Below are 23,084 nucleotides of genomic sequence, written 5' to 3' on the forward strand. Positions count from 1 at the left end.
TGTAGTGTTAATAGACTGATAGTTTAAATAAATGTACAAGTGATTGGGATATGAGCACAGTTAGATCTTTTCTCTGTTGTTTCACCAGTCTTCCGCTATAACTAAAGAATAACTTTTGGCTGAACTGATCCTGTAAGATGAAGAACATGTTTTTGAAGACATGATTATCAGTTATTATTAGGTAATGAGCAGAGCTCTCATATATTCTGCCTCAACATACATTCTCTACTGTTAAACTATTTATGTTTTCTCTATATGGTAACATAAGGCACCTGGGAATATATTAGTTGCAAAGTATTATTAATATTTATAATTAGATTTCCAGAATATAATTAAGTACATCAGAGAATTCCCATGCCTCTAGAAAGGAAGTAGCGGAAGTATCTTGCAGTAAACAGGGAGGCCAGATGAATAAAAACACATTTTATATTCTGTATTCCTCCACTCAGCAGCTGGCTGTACAGCTCAGCAGAAATATGAGAGGAAAATGGGACATCCACCTGGAGATAGAATACTGATGTGTCCTGGAGAGAACATAGCACCTCACCAGCTTACTGCAATACACTCTGTACACATGAAACATAGGGCAAAGGTTCTCATATAAAATATTGCAAATGAAAATCCAGGCGTTAGGCTGGACATGCATGGAATTTCAAAATTCGCACTGTTGGTGGCCCTGCCAACACCACCGGGCTGGGCAAAAGTCGATTTAGAAATTGAAGGAGCTGGGTGGAAAAAAAAAAGTTGGCGAAAATGTGACTGCAGCCAATCAGCTTCAGTCACCATTTGGGCAATCTGACAGGCGGCACCGCTGGATTCCTTATTCCACAGTTTTTTTTTTTTTTTACAGTAGAAAAGTTTTATTAAGAATTTTTAAGTTACAGTTAGGCAGATTTACTAAAACTGGAGCACTCAAAATCTGGTGCCACTGTGCATGGTAGCCAATCAGCTTTTAACTTCAGCTTGTTCAATTAAGCTTTGGCAATAAAACCTGGATGCTGATTGGTTTCTATGCAGAGTTGCACCAGATTTTGCACTCCCCAGTTATAGTAAACAATCCCCCATGTAATATAAATAGATTGTCAAAAAGTGCACCACAAATCATATACAGTGTACAAAGGATGTCATATAAAGACAATAAAAAAAATAAAAATAAAAAAAATTCACGTACAAGCCTCATAAAGACAAAGTTATATAAATCAGTTTCCAACTTCAGCTTGTTCAAATTAAAGAGTAACTCCACTTTTGTTGAGAAAATAACATTCTCCCTGGCTGATCTATGTACATTGCAAGGATTTTAACAAATTTTTTTTTTTTTTTCAATGCTTTTTATTCATCTTCATACAAAATACATCACATCTCATATTAAACAATGTACATAGAACCTCATAGTAATAAAATCATCTACTTCACTATAAGATGTATATATCCACCCTACCGGGTATATTCTGCTAACTTTTTTCACTTTTATACCCCCCTTTACACTGATCTATAAGCCTGGTAGTCAGCCCACTCTATATCTTATTTACCTGCACGCACATCTCTACTTTTAACTTAGATCTTACACTTTTCCCTATCCTCTGTTTCCCCCTATACTCTATCTAAGATATTCTACCTTCTCAATCCATGGAGTCCAGATTTTTTTAAATTCCTTTATATTCCCTCCTCTAACATAAACTGTCTTTTCCTTCCCTATTGTTTCTGACACCGTTCTAACCCAGTCCTCTACTAAAGGGGGTTTCTCTGCTTGCCATCTCCTAGCCATTTCCTTTCTTGCCTGATAAAGGCATCTCCGCACCGCTTTACTCTTAGCCCTTCCGTTATCTAGATTCCCCACCACCCCCAAAATACATAATTTCGGGTCTTTATTAAGCTTTAGATCGAAAACCTTATTTATACTCTCAGCTACTTCCGCCCAATAGCGAAATAGCTTGGGGCATTTCCATATCATATGTAACATATCTCCTGTATTTTGACATCTGGGACAATCAGCGTTTACCCTTCTCCCATACTTGAACAGTTTTTTAGGGGTATAATATGCCCTATGTAGGAGCAATAGATGTGAGAATTTCTGGGCCGGTGAAACCGATACCTGGTGACCCCCCTCCAGAATCTCTTTCCATTGAGTATCCGATATTGTCCCCAGGTCCCTTTCCCATTCCCTTCTACACTTAAGTTTATCTGGATCTTCCCTACTGTTTTTACATATGTGTTGGTAGAGTTCTGTTATTAGCCCCCTTGATCCCTCAATGCTCTCTATCTTTTGGGAAATGGGAGATTGGCTCCAATTCGGGCCTTGTTCTCCAAATTGGGCCTGCAGTGCATGCTTGATCTGTACATAGTTAAAGTATGACTGATTCGGAATACTGAATTCCTCCTTTAGAGCAGCAAAGGTCTTTAACATATTACCGTTATATAGTTGTTCTAATTTTACTATCCCCTTTAATTCCCAGGTCTTAATTTTACCTATCTGTAATAGTTCCTGATAGTTCTTATTGTTCCATAAAGGGCTGTACCTCGCTTCCCCCTCCATACCCTTCATGCCCTTAATAAAGTTCCACACTTTTCACATTAGTTTAACCGTAGGGGTCCTATAGATAAACGAATTTGCCTCTAATACCTTCAAAATCCACCTATGAGGTGCTCCCACAATCATTATTTCCGTGTTGTTATTACCCCCCTGACCACTACCTGATCTCAGATGTTGCAATTGGGCTGCCAGGAAATAGCTTCTAGGATGCGGAACCGCCATACCCCCCTCGCATGTCGCTAACTGTAGTGTCTGTAGGCTTACCCTGGGGTGCCCTCCCTTCCATATCAGCCCTCTAAACAGCATATTTATTTTTTTAAACCATTTTCCAAAAATCCATACTGGTGAATTTTGCAAAATGTACAATAGCTGGGGCAACCATAGCATTTTTAACAGGTTGCACCTACCAGCTACCGACAGTGGAAGTCTCCTCCATATATCAGTCTTTTTCCTAAATTTCTCCAACAGTGGGACCAAGTTATTATTTAGGAAGTTACCCGGTTCTTTAGTTATGTAAATGCCTAAATATTTAGTTTTTTCCACAATTTTTAGTGCGGTTTCCTCCAAAAGGGTACCTTGTTTAATCGGGTCTATTGGCAGTATCACCGATTTCTCCCAGTTTATGGAAAGGCCCGAGATCCCCCCAAACTCTGCGAAGACATCCATCACCTGACCAAGTGAGCCTTCTGTATCTCCTAAAAAGATAAGTACATCATCCGCATATAATGCGATCCTCTCCTCCCCAGTACTTCTCCGGAATCCTTCCATACTCCTGTTTTGTCTTATAGCGGCAGCCACTGGTTCCATTGCTAAAGCAAAGATCAGAGGCGACAAGGGACACCCCTGTCTGGTGCCTCTCTCCAAGCAAAACTCGCTCGAGAGTACATTATTACTTCTGACCCTTGCTTTAGGTTTATTGTATAGAATTTTTACCCACTTACTAAATGAAGGACCAAACCCATATACCTGCAATATATGCCATATAAATCCCCATTCTAGGCTGTCAAATGCCTTTACTACATCTAACATCAGGACAGCTCTGGTGCCCGAGTTTTCTATTGGGGTTTGTACATTCAAAAAGAACCGCCTTATATTTTCACTTGTTGACCTCTGGGGAATAAACACAGTTTGATCCGGGTGGATCAACCTATGTATTATCCTTTGAAGTCTGGTAGCCAGAATCTTTGCCAAGATTTTTGCATCCGAGCATAATAAAGAAATCGGTCTGTAAGAAGCAGGTTCCAAGGGGTCGGATTTTAACAAACTTTGTTGCAGATTTTGTTATTCTGAAGAAATAGCAGTTTGTCTGTGTCTACGTGCATTAAGATAAAAAGCCTTCTGTGTGCAGCAGCCCCCCTCAATACTCACCTGAGCCCCATCTCTGCCCAGCAATGTCCATGAGGGATTCGGCCCTCGGGGACTCTCCTCCTGATTGGCTGAAACTCAATAGCAGCGCCATTGGCTCCTGCTGCTGTCAATCAAAGTCAGTTAGCTAATCAGGGGAGAGAGGAGGTGGGGCCGAACGGGGGCTTCGTGTCTGAATGAACACAGGGAGCTGTGACTCGACTCAGGTGCCCCCATAGCAAGCTGCTTGCTGTGGAGGCACTTGACAGTAGGTAGGGGCCAGGAGAGCCAAAGAGGGACCCGAGAAGAGAAGGATCTGGGCTGCTCTGTGCAAAGCCACTTCACAGAGCAGGTAAGTATAACATGTTTTTTTTTTTTTTTTTTCAATAAAAATAACAAAACGAGACTATACAATCACTTTGATATATATTAACTGATAAGAAGTGCAGAGTTAATCACCAAACACCAATCGTTATAGGATGGCAGGAAGGAAAGTTTCCACTTAAGGAGAATTTCTCTACTAGTGTAGTAAGAGGCATAAAAGAGTAGCTACTTTATCATATTTTTGAAAAGGAAGAGCATAAAATATACTCAAGAATAGGACAGAGGAATCAAGTAATATAGGTAAGTGAAGTGCTTTGGATATTCTAGTGGTGATTTGACCCCGGTAAGCCATTCCACATTGTTTAGTGTACATAAGGAATCTATGGATTTTGCTCATTCAGCATGCTGAGCTGAACAAACAAAAACTTTATGCGAGTGACCAGCTTTAGACTTCTCAATACTTGTATTTCCAAGAGTTTTCCAGGACTGCACTCCTTCAATAGGAACAAGAAAGCATCACCAAAAAAATATAACAGAAAAGCCTTTTTGCCAAACTGTAGGAGTAAAACATGAAAACCAATCAATGTAATCTTAAGAAAAAAAAAAAAATAATAATAAAAAACAAAAAAAAAAAAAAAACACAAAAAAGGTGGAATCCTGCAGTCTTGGAAAACTGGAAATAGAGTTACCGGCAAGTCTAGCTCTGGATTTCCTGAATTGTTTCAATTTGGAGACATCTCAGGCATTTCTAGGCAGAAAGCCTAAACTGCAGGTAAAAGTCTATGCCATAAAGTTACATAGGACTGTATAGATCAAAAATAAGACCAAACCACAGTGGGACCATGAATACAGTAGAAAACACCTGTAGTAATTCCGCGAGGTAATGAGCGCACTACTGGCTTGTAGTGTCCTCCTAGCACTTGAGCAAACATGAAGATAAAGGAAAGCTGGCAGCTCGATCTTCTGCAATGAATACATTGATATTGTGGTACAAAATAATACAGGGCTTGCGCGTTTTGGCGTGTAGGCTGTTATATGGCTATGACTAAGGGTTCACGCCGAAACGCATAATCCCTGTATTATTTTGTACCACTCCTGGATTAATAAATGTATTCATTGTAGAAGATCGAGCTGCCGGCTTTCCTTTATCTACATAGTGGGACCCTGGTCAACTTAGGACAAAAACAAGCTCCCATAGCCTGTATGGCTCAAAGTAAAAGAGCAATAAAGACACTTCTTGAGCCATCTTTTTGACTCCATTTTTAAAGTAGTTGTACATCTCAGATATGAAATAACGAAGCATATCCCCCCTATAGTGTGTACCTGCCTCAACTAAGAGCACCAAGTTTCATTTCGGTCTGCTTTTTTGTTCCTCTGCTATCAGCATGAATAATTTCTGACAAGTTTTTTCTGACACCAAGAGAAAAATGGTGATAGGGGAGGGATCTCCAGCAGATTGACAGCCTCAGCTTTGTTACTGTTACGGTGTGCTATGTGAAGGGGTGTGTCCCTTTCCTTCAATCAGCCCTCAGAGCTCTCCTCATTGAGCTCTTCAGTTCTCCACCCCCCCTTTTTTTTTAAACTCTCATATAAGCTTAATAAATTCTGCACTTTGACAGGATGAGAGAAGAGAAGACTGCAGATAGACATGTACAACTTATGTAGGAGAAATTGTTTAATCTCTGTGTATCATCTGAGGCCAGTTACTTCACTGGGTATACGTAAGGGTTTACAGCCACTTTAAATACAGCCTTATGTAGAATTTGTGCATATCTATTAAAGGAAACCCTTTATGAACTTTTCAGAGCAAGCTTATATTCTATAGCCTCACAAGAACATGAATAGGCTGACTTAGGTCAGAAAAGAGGGGTTTGCAGCAAACTTACAGCGATTACTCACATCCTACATCTCTGTAATTGAATGTCACATAGGCCATGTGCTTTATACATCTTAAAAATGATTGTAAGGCTATTTTTTGTTGTGGGTCAGTAGTGAAGAATTTCAGTTGGGCATTTTATTAAACATAATTTACCTGGAAACAAGGTAGACTAGGCCGGACCCATCGGATCACCTTTGATAATTTGTCTTTGTTTACAAGGAATTCCTGGATAACCTGCAATATTTAGGAAAGAAAATTGAAAGCCATATACTCTCCATATTAATAACTGTGGTATTGACAGGTTGGTTACTCTACCTCGTGGTAAGGAAAGCCTTCACGTTTTCTTGCCTTCCTGCAGGTCATAAAACAAAGATTTTCACATAAAGAAAAAATAGATAGTGGTAACCCCGCCCTGCTCTCACACATACGTCTTAAAGGTATATTCCAAGGGGTTGTTCTTTTTTTCTTCCTCAGACTTATGCCACTCACATGGGCAACGGTAATCATAGTCATGCGGCTCGCAGTAGCGATCGCTGGCACACAGACTGCATCCTTTCCGCTGGTGTTCCTTAGCTGAACCTTAAAAAGGGACCACAGCACATGTTTCTTTTAACCTAATTCTTTTTTAATGTTATTAAAAGGTAAAACATATATTACATGTAAATTTAGATTTTGCATTTTGGGGGACATATTTAAAGAGACCATGTTGCAAACACTTGCAGAAAAAGGGCACAAAAAAGTACAAATGATTTTTTCTTTACTTGCAACGTGCCTTTGAACTTTCTAGATAATTTGACTTCTCCAGAAGAGTCAATTCCCTGGCACGGCCCTTCTCTTGTATCCTAGTCCTCTCCTCTTCTGGGAGTGTCTCATTACTGTCCGTTCTGGCCTAGCTGCTGATCAGAAGCAGCGAGGAATACTATACGAGTGTCACTTGAGTGACAGCTCTGAGGTTTTTTTTTTTAGGGCTGCTGACATCGCATCCAAGAAGGTGGTGTCCAGCAGCGGTCTCACTCAAGGTAGGTTTTCACAAGAAAATAACATGTCTAAAATACATTAAAGTGATTGCAAACCTCAGACATGAAATATGAACAAAGCATATGTCTCTATAGTGTGTACTTGTCTCAGTCCAATTCTCAGTCCTAATCTTCAGAAGTACACAGAAGCACATGCAGGCACAGAGTAGAAAAACAGGCTGGGAGTGCTCAAGTTCTGTAATGAGAGGCTTGCTGGAACTCACAGGGAAACCCACTGGTGCAAAGAAGCAGATGGCTTGGATCAGTGCAGAGGAAGACACAGCAGTGGAGGAAGACTGAATGCTGGCAGGAGTGGACGGGGTCCAAGGAGAAGAATACAGGCTGGGGAACACCAAGATCACAGAAGCAGGCTCAGGGTCACAGGCACAATATACAGACTAAAGTTCACTGGGATCACATGGCTGAACGCAGGCTAGGAACACTAGGAACACAAGGCTGGATGCAGCCTGGAATAAACTGGGAACACAAGGCTGGAATCAATGAGGACAGTGGGGAATGCTGGGGATCAGAGGCACACAGGCTTGATGGGACACTAGAAACACTAGAAGTCATGAAGGCAACAAAGATGTCGCTTATGAACACTGGGGGTACAGCTTCTAGTGCATGGATGCATTGCTCGAACACTGAGCAACCCATATGTTACCGCTTCAAGATTGCACCCCCTCTGTGATTGACTTTGGTGCCAGAGGAAGCAGGAAGCACACAGAGGGAAAGACCTGGCATTGGAGTATGGAAAAGTTCAGTTTGACAGGATCTCTAATGGGAACACAATATAAACCTGATAGAGGTTCTAACTCCCCGGATCTATGCAAAGTTGTCAGACCATTCATTTCAACAATTTTTCCATAAGATTATATGTGCAGTTAACTTCTTTTATTTACCTGTAACTGCCTCCCTTGTGTAGAAATCCAAAAGCCCTAAAACTGGGGTGAGAGGTACACAGGCGCTATTCCAGGACAGACAGTAATAAGGCTCCCTCATAAGAGGGGAAGGGTGTGCTAGGGAATCCACTCTTCCTGGAAGTCAAATCCTTTGGTATGTTCAAAGGCAACTTGCAAATAAATAATAAAAAAAAAAAACACCCATGGAAAGGAAAAAAAACGAACCACCCCCCCCCCCCCCCCCAAAAAAAAAACAAAAAAAAAACAAAAAAAACAAACACTGCAAGTAGATTTTTCTGTGCAATTTAGGTTGGTGGCGGGGTCTCTAACAATTCTATGGGTAGACTCCTACTTTAAAGTGAGCCATAGATTTGACATAATTGTCACACGCACACACATTCTGGAAATGTATTCAAGCTTATTACCAGAACGGGAATAGAGGGTAAACATTTCAATGGGGAAACTTGTTCCAGGGACAACTGTCCAAGGATTTCCCTTCCTTTAGAAACCTTTCTTTTCATGTTTTTGGGACATGAAGAGAAGGAAATTCTTAATAGAACATAGATGGCAAAAAATATAAATCAAGCAGAATAAAAAAAAAAATAAATAAATAATTTTGGTTCTAGCTATACTTTAATGTTGCCATACACAAAATTTAGTACGAAAATCAAGCCCTCAGAAGGTGATCAGACAGCCTATGTGATGAATCATGGAAATGTTTCATCTCGGCACTTACTATGCAGATCATTAGGGAATTAGCAAACTCTTGTTCCATTAGGAAGATGTGACAAGCGCAATCTATTATCCAGGAGTTCCACAACAGAACGTAAACAACTCATTTCCAGACCATAAAACATGGCAGAGGATGCGGCTATATACCTGGATGACAGCAGACAGAACAGTGAGCGGTCTTCTTGGCTGATTTAGGGGGAACTGTGGGATCATCAAACTGCTTCCTCCACTGGTAAAACCTGTGAAGAAGAATATTGTCATGCCCTTGAGCAAGCTGAAAGCAACCAATGTAATCAATCATTCCTAAACTCTGGCATTATCCAGACTTAAAGGAAACCTGTATGGCCAAATATGTAGGTTGCCATTGGGGACCTTTCATTTCTAATCAAGAGTTGCTTGGCCATTGTGCTGACCTACAACAGGTATACAGACTTCACGTGCTAAATGCTGGTTCCAGGTCAGTGACTCAGGTGTTGCTGAAGGCAGACACAGCCAGTGGGTTAACACAGGCCTAAAAAAAGTACAGAAATCTAGCTTTTCTGGTCTGCATTAGGTTAGGGAATCAAAATTCGCAAGCTACACTCAGTCAAATCACTAAATACACAGATGAAATACATATTCTTAGAGTGTAAGCCCTAACGAGCAGGGTCCTCTGATTCCTCTTGTACCAAATTATATTGTAACTATAAGGTCTGCCTTCATTTTGTAAAGCGCTGCGCAAACTGTTGGCGCTCTATAAATCCTGTATAAAAATAATAATAATAATAAATAATATTATATGAGAAAGGTTTTACCTTCCAATAGAATTTGTAATTTTGACTATTAAAGTCCTAATATTTGCACAGTTCAGCCAGACAGTAAAGCCCTGTCTGGTAGGGAAAGAGACCAGATTTTTCATTGGGGTCACGCACTTTAAATACCAAAGTTGCTTAAAATAGTTAATTTTTACTCTGTAAATGTAGTTGTGCAAGGTTTTTATATTGGAGTGAGTAAGGCCTCATGCACACAGGGCATCTGTTTAGCCCTTCTGAACCAAATATTACAAAACAGTAGGTATTATTTGAATTTAAAGTGGTTGAAAATGTTTTGTTTCTATGGGGACACTCCTGCAGGCTTGCTCACAAGCCTCGCTGTTGGGACTCTCCCCCCCCCCCCCCCCCTTACTCCATCATTGGTTTTGATTGACAGCAGTGGGAGCCATTGGCAGAGCAAAGCCAGTGAGATCAGGAAGTGTAGGGGGGGGGGGGGGGGAAGAGAACTGCAAATGGGCACAACGCTGGAGTGCTCAGGTATTGCACACGCGTTTAAGCACATTTAGGTGGATCAAGCATTTGAGTGTTAATAGATTCTATTGGCCAGAATATTAACTTTTTCTGGCTATTGGAATGCATCACTGCTCAAAATGCACCTAAAAACATGTCCAGCATTAAAACGAGTTTGGTGTTTTGTTTTTTTTCTCCAGCATGTAAACGCTCCTCTAATATGCCTGCATGTGCCTATGTGTGCATGGACACATAGGCCAACATAAAAGGTGCTTTTACAGGTTTAAAAAAAACAAAAAAAAAAAAAAAACAAAAACACCTAATGCCTCTAAAAGTGGCCCAGTGTACATGAGCCCAAAATGTTCCATAAATACCTGCTGATCAGGTGACCACCAGCTCCCAAATCAGCAGGGTGATGGTCTCTCCTTGTTTTTGTCCAATCTTGGCCTGTTACAGTTAGTGAAAAACAACTGATCTACTGGCAGAATCAACAGGTAATACAACTAGGTTAAAGGGGGACTCAGAAAGCTGCATCAAACATGTCATTTTATTTTGCCTACAGTTATACTTTAAAGTGAAACTTTATTGAAAAAATAAATAAAAATTGTGGACAGGGTGGATTTTTAAAGCAGAAGAGACATTCCACGTTTCTTCTGCATTAAAGTTCCTGCAACGCCGAGTTAACTGAACTCCCATGCAGGAGTGATGTCACCTTAGGCTGGACAAATAAAATGGCCGGGGATCGATACCCGCAAACTGTTGGGCTGAAGATGTCAGTGGCCAGCGGGAATCTATGGTGGATCACAGCACTGGAGAACAGTTCAGTATAGTTTCAACTTAAAGGATAAGTTCACCCTTTAACAAAAAATGTGTAAAAAAAAAAAAAAAGGGGTAAAAATGTGTAAAAAAAAAGTGCATTTCCTATTTTTTTTGTTTGGGAAGCCTGTAAAGCGGGGGTGACAAACTCAACCTGCTGTCACTGGGGGTGGGGGTGGGGTGGCTGCAGCTGATGGAACATGTTACATGTTCTACCCTGAATACGGGTTCCGCATGTTCCAAAAGTTGAACTTATCCTTTAAGTTCAGTAGCTCTTACAGATCTTGTCCATCACCCAGCTTGTGAATGGACAGTAAAAAGAGAAGCACCAGACTCATGAGCAGTGCAGGACAGCTGATTGACTCCTTGGGCTGCGTCTCGAATTTCAAGTATTTACACTGCTTGTGTTAAAAAAGGAAATTTAATTACTAGATATAATACACTACCAAAATGACTAAATAACACTAATAAAATTGATGGAGAAATTTTGGTTTTACCCATCACTTGCTGTCACAGAGGTCACTAGGATAAAGAGGGTTAACCTCCCCATCAGGAACACAGTAAAAAACTGATAAAGGAGCACTATGGCTAAATGGTTAGCACTTCTGCCTTGCAGCACTGGAGTGCGTGGTTAGGATCCCAAAACAGAGGAAACGATCACACAGGAGGAAGTGATAAGGGCAATAAAAAGTATGGCATCGGGGAAGAGCCCAAGACCTGATGGGTACTCGACACTGTATTATAAAAGGTTCCAAAAACAATTAGTCCCCAAATTGTGTGAATACCTGAACACAATTGGAGGGAGTGAATCTGCCGGAGAAGTCAATGCTGACCTATATAACCCTTATTTTAAAGGAGGGAAAGGATCCGGCGGCCTATATGAGCTATAGACCAATATCACTGTTAAATAAAGATATAAAGATATTTGCCAAAATAATAGCAGAAAGATTCAAACCCCTACTGCCAATATGGATCCATAATGATCAGGTAGGATTTGTGGTGGGACGGGAGTGAGTGAAAACTGCCTCAAATCACTATTTGTGGTCTATGAGGCGAAAAAGAGAGAGGCAACGGTTGTACTACTGTCGATAGATGCCGAAAAGGCTTTCGACAGGGTAAACTGGAGTTTCATGTTAGAAACCCTGAAACATCTAGATATCGGTAACAGGATGATACAATGGATCTCTGCGTTTCATTATCATCCAACGGCAAACATCCTAATAAACAGAGAACTATTCCCCTCTTTGGAATTATTTAATGGTACTAGGCAGGGATGCCCCCTTTCTCCAATGTTGTTTGCAATAACTCTGGAGCCCCTGCTGGCGGTGATTCACAAAAACACAGATATTAGAGGGGTGAGAATAGGGGACAATGAGTATAACGTGGCTACTTATGCAGACAATGTACTCTTTTATATCTTGACCCTAGGATAACATTGCCGATTGTGTTAGAGGAGCTGGACTGTTAAGGGAAGATCTCAAACTATAAAGAATAATACAGCCAAGTCGGAGATTTTTAACATAACAACCTCACAAAGAGAACAGCAGGCGATACAACCTAAATTCCTCTTCGTATGGTGTAGGGAGGAATTAGGATACCTTGAAGTTACGTTAACAGCATCCCCGGGGACCTGGTATAAGGTCAACTATATCCCAATCCTAAACAAGATTAAGGAGCAATTGAGTGTATTGAGACACAGACCCCTCTGGTGGCTAGGGAGAATAAATGCGTTAAAAATGAACATTCTGCCTAAGGTAATATACATATTTCAAATGATGCCGATCGCTGTACCCCAAGAATAATTTAGGAAACTGAGAACTATTGTACTAAAAATACATTTGGGCACATAAACGACCAAGGATCTCTTACACAGTATTAGCTAAGGGGGAAGAAAAATGGGGGACTAGCAGTACCTGACTTTAAAAAGTACTATCAGGCAATTATCTCACGATTAGCGGATTGGATACAGAATAGAGAAGTTAAAAGCTGGGTGGGGATTGAACTGGCACAAAAGTAAAGTTGAGTTAGATAAGATGGTATGGATTCCAAGGAGATAGAGAATTTGCTAATACAACCCCTGGCAAAAATTATGGAATCACCAGTCCCTGAGGATGTTCCTTCAGTTGTTTATTGTTGTAGAAAAAAAGCAGATCACAGACATGGCCAAAAACTAAAGGTATTTCAAATGGCAACTTTCTGGCTTTAAGAAACACTAAAAGAAATCAAGAGAAATAATTGTGGTGGCCAGTAACAGTTAGATTTATAGAACAAGCACAGGGAATAAATTATGGAATCACTCAATTCTGAGGGAAAAAATTATGGAATCATGAAAAACAAACAAACAAAATAACACTCCAACACATCACTAGTACTTTGTTTCACCACCTCTGACTTTTATAACTGCTTGCAGTCTCTGAGGCATTGACTTAATGAGTGATAAACAGTATTCTTCATCAATCTGGCTCCAGCCTTCTCTGATTGCTGTTGCCAAATCATCTTTGCAGGTTGGAGCCTTGTCATGGACCATTTTCTTTAACTTCCACCACAGATTTTCAATTGGATTGAGATCCGGACTGTTTGTAGGGCAGGACATTGACCTTATGTGTCTTTCTTCAAGGAATTTTTTCATAGTTTTTTTGCTCTATGGCAAGATGCATTATCATCTTGATAAATGATTTCATCATCCCCAAACATCCTTCAATAGATGGGATAAGAAGTGTCCAAAATGTCAATGTAAACCTGTGCATTTATTGAAGATTTAATGACAGCTATCTCCCCAGTGCCTTTACCTGACATGCAGCCCCATATCATAATTGACTGTGGAAATTTGCATGTTTTCTTCAGACAGTCGTCTGCATAAATCTCATTGGAACGGCACCAAACAAAAGTTCCAGCATCATCACCTTGCCCAATGCAGATTCGAGATTCATCACTGAATATGACTTTCATCCAATCATCCACAGTCCACGATCGCCTTTCCTTAGCCCATTGTAACCTTGTTTTTTCTGTGTTTAGGTGTTAGAGATGGCTTTCTTTTAGCTTTTCTGTATGTAAATCCCATTTCCTTTAGGCGGTTTCTTACAGTTCGGTCACAGATGTTGACTCCAGTTTTCTCCCATTTGTTCCTCATTTATTTTGTTGTACATTTTCTGTTTTCAAGGCATATTGCTTTAAGTTTTCTGTCTTGACGCTTTGATGTCTTCCTTGGTCTACCAGTATGCTTGCCTTTAACCACTTTCCCATGTTGTTTGTATTTGGTCCATGTTTTAGACACAGCCGACTGTGAACAACCAACATCTTGTGCAACACTGCGTGATGATTTACCCTCTTTACCTACATACTAGCAAGCAGATTTAATCTGATGCAGGTGTTAGTGTTTGTAATGAAAATTCACAGGGTGATTCCATAATTTTTTCCTCAGAATTGAGTGATTCCATAATTTATTCCCTGTGCTTGTTCTATAAATCTAACTGTTACTGGCCACCACAATTATTTTTCTTGATTTCTTTTAGTGTTTCTTAAAGCCAGAAAGTTGCCATTTGAAATGCCTTTAGTTTTTGGCCATGTCTGTGATCTGCTTTTTTTCTACAACAATAAACAACTGAAGGAACATCCTCAGGGACTGGTGATTCCATAATTTTTGCCAGGGGTTGTAGCACAAATTCACTGTCTAGGAACACTTTTAGGGTATGGGATGGCCTTTGTAGGCTATATAAGTGGGAATATAATGGACCTTTAATTACACTAATAGACACAAATTATTTTAAACCCGGCAAAGAAGAATATTTGTATTTTGTTAAAATGGGCAAAAAAAAAAAAGAGTTTATACAGATACAGGATGTGATGAAGGGGAATAGAATTTGCACTTTCACTGAATTAAGACAAAAATGGGGAAGTATGCCATTGGATAGATGGAGGCACACACAACTATTGCACTTTTTACAGTCACCTGCACAACCGCTACGAGGAAAAGAAAATCTGAGATCAATAGAAAAATTGTTTAGTTCCCCTTGTGCACAAAGTATATCTAAAATATATGACACTGGTGAACAAAGATTTTTTTTTTATATGTGTATTTTATAGAGTGGGTAAGGGTTTTGGGATGATTGATGGGTGTATTCTAGAATTCGGATTTATATGGATGTATTTGATATTGTCGAAAGAATTTAAAGCAATAAAGAAAAAGACATAATAAAAAATAAAAATCACAAACAGGACACTATAAACAGAGTTTGCACGGGTTTCAGTTTCCTCCCACACTCCAAAAGACATGCTGGTAAGTTCTGGGCAAATCAAAGAAAAAAAAAAGGCTCAATGATGCAAACAGAGAACAGGAGGGGCCATGGAAAGTAAAGGTGTACACTAGGTCCCTCTTTGATATAAATGATGCGGTTTACATTTAGGATTTCATTTTACCTGTGTAGCACACTCTCTCCATTCAGAGACCTGATGAACTTCAATGCCATTTCTCTTCCAATGCCAGGCAAGCCCTCAAAGAAATAAATGTACACACATTTTAAACGACTCAATAAACCAAATAACTGAAATTGTAACCAACAATGACAAGAGTGTAGGTTTTGGTCAGGAGTGTGTCATTTTCTTGTACAGAGTTTGCATGTTATTTCTGTGCCTGCGCGGGTTTCCTCCCACCCCCCAAAGACATGCTGGTTGGTTAATAGGCTCCAGATTAAAATTGGCCCCAGTATATGTATGCATGAATGCGAGTTAGACACCTTAGATTGTAAGCCCCTTGAGGGCAAGAACTGATGGGAACGTATTATATATATGTAAAAGTGCTGCACAAATTGACAGGGCTATACCTGTAATAAATATACAGTATATGTTATATGCAAGTACTTCTTATTAGAAGAAATGTATGCATTTATATTATGCACCCATTAGTTTCAGTCATCTCTGGTGTCACTTGGATGCAACAATAGTCACCCTTATGCACTTTCCATTACTTTCTAGAGTACCCCAGGGGCCCCAAAACCCAGGTCAAAAAAGTATTGCAAACAACAACCTAAAGTGGAAGTCCATGCAAAAACTAAAATCCCTGCATCTATAGACACCACCGATCTAACACTAACCTCTCTAGCCCTGTAAAGAAAAAACGAGTATACATACATTTTTTTAACCTGATCTGACTCGATCTCCAGTGAGGAAAGCTCTGCAAAGGACACGGCCCGACGATGGCTGTGAAATGAATGGGAAGTGACGTCACCCATAGAGACTTACTATGGGGCTTCCCTTGTCGTTCGTGTCCTCTGCACCTGCCTCCACAGCGAAGCCGCGGCTGACAGCTCAGCGTGGGATCCAATTGGATCGGCTTCAAAAAAGGTATGTATACTCGTTTTTTTCCTTTACAGGGCTAGAGAGGTTAGTGTTAGAACGCTGGTGGCTATAAATGCAGGGATTTTAGTTTTTGCATGGACTTTCACTTTAACCTTGGAGTCTGCACTCCGCATCCCCCACACACACAAGCCTCACAACTGGTCAATGCGCCCAGGAAAAAACAAAAAAGAACAAAAAAAAAAACCAAACAAACAGTGGCTGGTGAGTAGAGGCTTGTAAGAGGAGAGGCCAAAAGCATTAGCCTCTAAAGATGGCCATACAGTGCCTTGAAAAAGTATTCATACCCCTTAACATTTTCCACAGTTTGTCATGTTACAACCAAAAACAAACGTATTTTATTTTCAACACAAAGTGGCACATGATTGTGAAGTGGAAGGAAAATGATTTTTCAAAATTTTTTACAAATAAATATGGGAAAAGTGTGGAAAAGAGTAGGAAGGAGGATTTTTGTGGTGCCACTAATAAGCAGGAAAAAAATACCGTATTTATCGGCGTATAACACGCACCCCAATTTAGGAGGGAATTTTAAGGAAAAAAAAACTTTTAGGAGGGAAGTTGAAGGGAAAAAAACTTACATTTAAATGCCGATCATTGCAGCCTTCTCAGTGCAGCCTTGCCCCAGTGCAGCCATGTCAGTGCAGCCTTGTCAGTGCAGCCTTCCCCAGTGCAGCCTTGTCAGTGCAGCCTTGTCAGTGCAGCCTTCCCCAGTGCAGCCTTGTCAGTGCAGCCTTCCCCAGTGCAGCCTTGTCAGTGCAGCCATGTCAGTGCAGCCATGTCAGTGCAGCCTTCCCCAGTGCAGCCATGTCAGTGCAGCCTTCTCAGTGCAGCCTTCCCCAGTGCAGCCTTCCCCAGTGCAGCCTTGTCCCCAGTGCAGCCTTGTCCCCAGTGCAGGCTTCGATCCCCTGTCCCTGCTTTGTGGGCTTCAAAATCGCCGACCGCGATTTGAAAATGGCGCCGCCGGCGCCGAAATACACAAATCGCGGTCGGCGATTTTGACACTTTGACAGCTCGGGATCGCAGGGGATCGGCGTATAACACGCACCTGCGACTTTCCCCTGATTTTAAGGGGAAAAAAGTGCGTGTTATACGCCGATAAATACGGTATATTTAATAAAAATAATTTACTCTTTTTTATACCTTTGATATTAAACAAGTTGACACTTTAGGTACAAAAATATACATATAAAATCAACAAAATATTACAATTGTACGCATAGGGCTAAATGTAGCTATAAAGTGCCTGTTTGACTCTACAGGAAGTCCCCGAGTTACGAACACGTTAAGGACTGTAGGTTTGTTCGTAAGTGAAATCTGTTCGCAAGTCGGAACACTGCTTGTAAGTGTAACTTCCGCCTTTGCAGGAATGTGGGATGTTCCGGCGTCTGCCTGTGGAGGGATGTTCCGGGCCTTCTGAGGCTCTTCTGGCCATGCAGCACATGAAGTACTGCAGTGTGGAATGTGGCAAGATAGTTGCTTGGAGGTATCCAGGACAAGCATGGAGCACAAGCAGCCGGCATTGAGGCCGTTCGTAGGTAGGAGTCGTTCGTAAGTCAGGCGTTCGTAAGTCGGGGACTGCCTGTACATGTTTCGGAATATGCTTCTTCGGGAACGGTAAGGCAAATATTTACTACAAAAGAGAAAATGTACAAAGAAGACATACAAATATAAGACCAAACTGAATCATAAAATATCAGAACTAATAAACAATATAACAGGAGCGCATCAGAGTACTTTATTAATATGAAAACACTGGAAATTAAAAATCCAGAGCCAAATACAATGGACATTGTTTAAATAATCTCAGGCTTGATGATTCTCACAGAGGGATAGAGGTGCAATGACAATAGGGAACTTACCCAACATATACGAGATAAATGGGGAGTTTATCAGACTCCTGTGTTATGGATGGAGAAGGCAGACAGGGGAATGTCAAAATCCAACAATAGACATCGCCGGATGAGCACCAGAATAGATGGCAAAATAATTCCTATAAGATATACATGATAATACAGCAATGAGTGAAAACTTATTTCCACCCTCCTGTACTACTAAACAATCAAAGAATGAAAAAATAATTGACGAGAAAAGGAAAAAAAAAAAAAGGAGGAGATGAGAAAAAGAAGGGAAAGAAAAGATGAGGAAGGAAAAATAAGAAAAAGAAAAAAAAGGGGAGAAAAAAGGAAATTGGGGGAAGGGCAAATTAGAAAAAGTTTTTTCATTCTTTGATTGTAGTACAGGAGGGTGAAAATTAATTTTCACTCATTGCTGTATTATCATGTATATCTTATAGGAATTACTTTACCATCTATTCTGGCGATCATTCTGCGATGGCTATTGTTGGATTTTGACATTCCCCTGTCTGCCTTCTCCATCCATAACACACGAGTCTGATACACTCCCCATTTATCCTGTATATGTTGGGTAAGTTCCCCATTGCCATTGTACCTCTATCCCTTTGTGAAGAATCATCAAGCCTGAGATTATTTAAACAGGGTCCATTGTATTTGGCTCTGGATTTTTGATTTCCAATGTTTCCATATTAATAGAGTACTCTGATGCGCTCCCGTTATATTGTTTATTAGTTCTGATATTTTATGATTCAGTTTTGTCTTCTATTTCTATGTCTTATTTGTACATTTTCTCTTTTGTAGTTAATATTTTCCTTGCCGTTCCCAAAGAAGCATATAGCGAAACATGTAGAGTCAAACAGGCACTTTACAGCTACATTTAGCCCTATACGTACAAGTGTAATATTTTGTTGATTTTATATGTATATTTTTGTATCTAAAGAGAATCAACTTATTTACTCTTTTTTTTTTTACCTTTGATATTAAATAAAAATTAATTTTATTAAATAAATTATTCTTACTTACTAGTGGCACCACAAAAATCTCCCTTCCTACTCTTCGCCAAACTCTTCAATTGAGATGAGGTGCCTTGATCTGTTGTTGTAGTGTAATTATTCTCAGTATTTCATGGGAAAAGTGTGGCGTGCATTTGTATTCAGCCCTCAAGTCAATACTTTGTAGAACCACCTTTCACTGCAATTACACCTGCAAGTCTTTTGGGGATGTCTCTACCAGCTTTGCACATCTAGAGAGTGACACTTTTGCCCATTCTTCTTTACAAAATAGCTCAAGATCTGTCAGATTGCATGAAGAGCGTTTGTGAATAGCAATTTTCAAGTCTTGCCACAGATTATCAATTGGATTTAGGTCTGGACTTTGACTGGGCCTTTCTAACACATGAAAATGCTTTGATCTAAACCATTCCATTGTAGCTCTGGCTGTCTGTTTAAGGTCGTTGTCCTGCTGGAAGGTGAACCTCCACCCCAGTCTCAAGTGTTTTGCAGACTAACAGGTTTTCCAAAATTGCTCTGTATTTGGCTCCATCCATCTTCCCATCAACTCTGACCAGCTTCCCTGTCCCTGCAGAAGAAAAGCATCCCCACAACAGGATACTGCCATAACGTTTCACGGTGGGGATGGTGTGTTCAGGGTGATGTGCAGTGTTAGTTTTCCACATAGTGTTTTGCTTTTAGGCCAAAAAGTTCAATTTTAGTCTCATCTGACCAGAGCACCTTCTTCCACATGTTTGCTGTGTCCCCCACATGACTTCTCGCAAACTGCAAATGGGAATTCTTATAGCTTTCTTTCAACAATGACTTTCTTCTTGCCACTCTTCCATAAAGGTCAGATTTGTGGAGTGCACGACTAATAGTTGTCCTGTGGACAGATTCTTCCACCTGATCTGTGGATCTCCGCAGCTCCTCCAGAGTTACCATGGGCCTCTTGGCTGCTTCTCTGATTAATGCTCTCCTTGCCCGGCCTGTCAGTTTAGGTGGACGGTTTTGGTTGGTTTGCAGTTGTGCCATACTCTTTCCATTTTTGGATGATGGATAGGGATGAGCTGAACACCTCCCGGTTCCGTTCGCACCAGAACATGCGAATAGGCAAAATATTCGGACAAACACGCGAACACCGTTAAAGTCTATGCGACGCGAACATGAAACATCAAAAGTGCTCATTTTATAAGCTTATATGCAAGGTTATTGACATAAAAAGTGTTTGGGGACTTGGGTCCTGCCCCAGGGGACATTTGTTGTTTGTTTCACAATAATAAAAGAAAAAAAAAAAAAAACATCTTCAAAGTTGTGGGCATGTTCTGTAAATTAAATTATGCAAATCCTCAAACAATCCATGTTAATTCCAGGTTGTGAGGCAACAAAACACAAAAAATGCCAAGGGGGGTGAATACTTTTGCAAGGCACTGTGTATATAATTTATATATATATATATATATATATATATATATATATATATATATATATATATATACACACACACATATACATACACACACAGAATTTCTAACAAAGTGACCTAGAGTGGCTTACTGTTACATGTCAGTAACAATTATCAATAAAGGAAACCTTTGCTGTAAAATCAATGACGCTGACATTGCAAACTTCTGAAAATGCTGATTGCCAGCCTGTCATACTGATTGACAGACTATTATTTCTTGATGCACTGAGCCAAAGTATTAAGCAAATCAGAACAGCTTATTTTATATGGACTTTGAGGACTCTTTTTCTCATCCTCAAGCGACAGCGCTGAGTTCCTGAGCATCCAATCACCAGACACCAGAGCTGTCATGTGGGTGGAGGAAAATAGTCTCATGCTCCCACAGTACTTACTTGAAATATTGGGACTGATTTACTAAAAACTGGAGAGTGCAAAAGCTGGTCCAGCCCTGCACAATAGCCAATCAGCTTCAGCGTGTTCAATTAAGCTTTGACAAAAAAAAAAAAAAAAATGGAAGCCGAGTGGTTTCTATGCAGAGCTGCACCAGATTTTGCACTCTGCAGCTTTAGTAAATCACTTCCATTGCGTATTTTCTGCACTCCCAGGAGCCAAATAGAGCACATGTATGTGAAGCTGGTGAATGTGAACGTGTAGTTTTGACCTATGTTGGCAAAGCTCAGATTCAGTATAAAGGGATAAGGGCTATTCTGAAATCTGAACAGCAAAGTAAGCCCGAACGTTAAAAAAATAATCCCACCAAAGAGATTTTATTTTTCCTCCACTACTTAAAGAACTCTAATAAACACAGTACATCTGTACTAATGAACTGAACAAAGTGATTTCATTGGGATTTCTCAAACATTAGCAGATAGGAAGTGCTCAGGAGTCATTAACACTTGAGAGCAGTCGGGTGGAAAGGTGTTGCCCATTTAGCACAGGTATGACAAACAGAAGCAAATTGGAGCCAGATGTCACCAGAGCCTCCGTCAACCTTCTGCATTATACGGGCAAGAACTGGCTAAACATTCACAGTAATGACTCCTGTCTGGGAGAGAAGCTACCGCCTGTTCCCAGCTACATCCAGCGGGTAATTCTGCTCAGGGCATGATATTACTGAACTGATCTTATTACACTCTAAAAGGATAGGATGTAAGGATTTGTCAGTCTATTTCTCAGCTGGACACAACCAGCACACTGATATCAGCTGAATAATAAAGCAGAAGAAGAATAATGCCAACCACAAACAGTAAATGGCAGTTGGATGGATCACTAAATGTGCAGAGTCAAGCAGTGGATGAGAGTGGGCAGACTTCCATGACATACAACTTTCATTTTAAAAACAACAGCAATCAATTGAAAAAAAAATAAATCAGTTTGGTTGGATGACTATTTCCCTGCCAATGGTTGGCTGTGCTATCTGCTGCTATCCAATTCCACAGATTTAACTTTAAGCAGCTGGTCTAGCATAAAAATTATGTATGATTGGCTGCACTCATTTAAAGCCCAACTGAACTTTTCGTTTAAATCAGCTAAATACATTGGAGCTGCGGCAAAACAAAAGATGTCTGTGTGTGTGTGTGTGTGTGTGTGTGTGTGTGTGAGATAGGGGGTTAAAAAAAGGGAGGTGGCTTAGCTGCTGTTTTACCCCCCCCCCCCCCCAATCGCCCACCTAAATTCTACAATACAGCTGCTCACATGCCACAGCCGCAATGCATGAATTATGAACAAAGCCTATCCCTCAATAGTGTGTATTAATCTCAATCCAAATCCAGAGCACTAATTGTGATTTCTGTCTGCTGCCCTGTTCTTTTGCTATCTGATACCATGAGAAAAACAGGTGAGAGGGGAGGGAGCTCCAGCACACAGCCTATAATTGACAGCCTCAACTCTGTTTCTGTGTGCTGTGTGAAGGGGGATGTGTCTCTTCCATCCAATCAGCCTCCAGAGCTCTCCTCACTGAGCCCCGCAGTATGCAATTTCAGCTCTCCGCTGATGCTTTCTGACAGCCCAAACAAGCTTGATAAATTCTGCACTTTGAAATGATGTAAACAGATAAAACTTATGTAGGAAGATTTGTTTAATCTCTGTGCATCACCTAAGGCCAGTCATTTCAATGGGTATGAGGTTTTACAACCACTTAAAAAGGAGAATATATAATCACACTGCAATGTGTGAGCTGAGCCTATAACACCCATGTATACAGAGACACTGAACCCAGGCCTATGTGAGCTAATCTCCATGGCTGTCCAGAATAGATCAATTTCTTTTTAGTAATGTGTGCAAGGCTTAACATTAACCGCTTCAGCCCGTAAGATTTTACCCCCCTTTTGCACTTTTTGCGATTCGGCACTGCGTCGCTTTCACTGACAATTGCGTGGTTGTGCGACGTTATACCCAAACAAAATTGACGTCCCTTTCTTTTCCCACAAATAGAGCTTTCTTTTCGTGGTATTTGATCATCTCTGCGGTTTTTATTTTTTGCGCTATAAAAAAAAGCGACAAATTTTGAAAAAAAAAAAAAAAAAAGCAATATTTTTTACTTTTTGCTATAATAAATAGCCCCCAAAATAAATATAAATATATATATAAATATTAAAAACAATTTTTTTTTCCTCAGTTT

The 23,084-nt window shown here is 40.3% G+C and overlaps 1 protein-coding gene across 1 annotated transcript in view; it reads right to left on the reverse strand.

The window, feature by feature from the left end:
• The window catches only part of GEN1 (GEN1 Holliday junction 5' flap endonuclease), a 68,750-nt gene that overhangs the window by 15,693 nt on the left and 29,973 nt on the right, over nt 1-23,084 (reverse strand). Inside the window, exons 6-10 of the mRNA XM_073625344.1 lie at nt 15,222-15,295; nt 8,875-8,966; nt 6,506-6,656; nt 6,393-6,429; nt 6,231-6,311 (exon numbers count right to left, since the gene is read on the reverse strand). Of these exons, the coding sequence (XP_073481445.1) occupies nt 6,231-6,311; nt 6,393-6,429; nt 6,506-6,656; nt 8,875-8,966; nt 15,222-15,295 (435 nt within the window). The remainder of the gene's footprint in view (nt 1-6,230; nt 6,312-6,392; nt 6,430-6,505; nt 6,657-8,874; nt 8,967-15,221; nt 15,296-23,084) is intronic.

The sequence above is a fragment of the Aquarana catesbeiana genome, linkage group LG04, assembly GCF_042186555.1.
Source record: "Aquarana catesbeiana isolate 2022-GZ linkage group LG04, ASM4218655v1, whole genome shotgun sequence".
Classification (NCBI taxonomy): domain Eukaryota; kingdom Metazoa; phylum Chordata; class Amphibia; order Anura; family Ranidae; genus Aquarana; species Aquarana catesbeiana.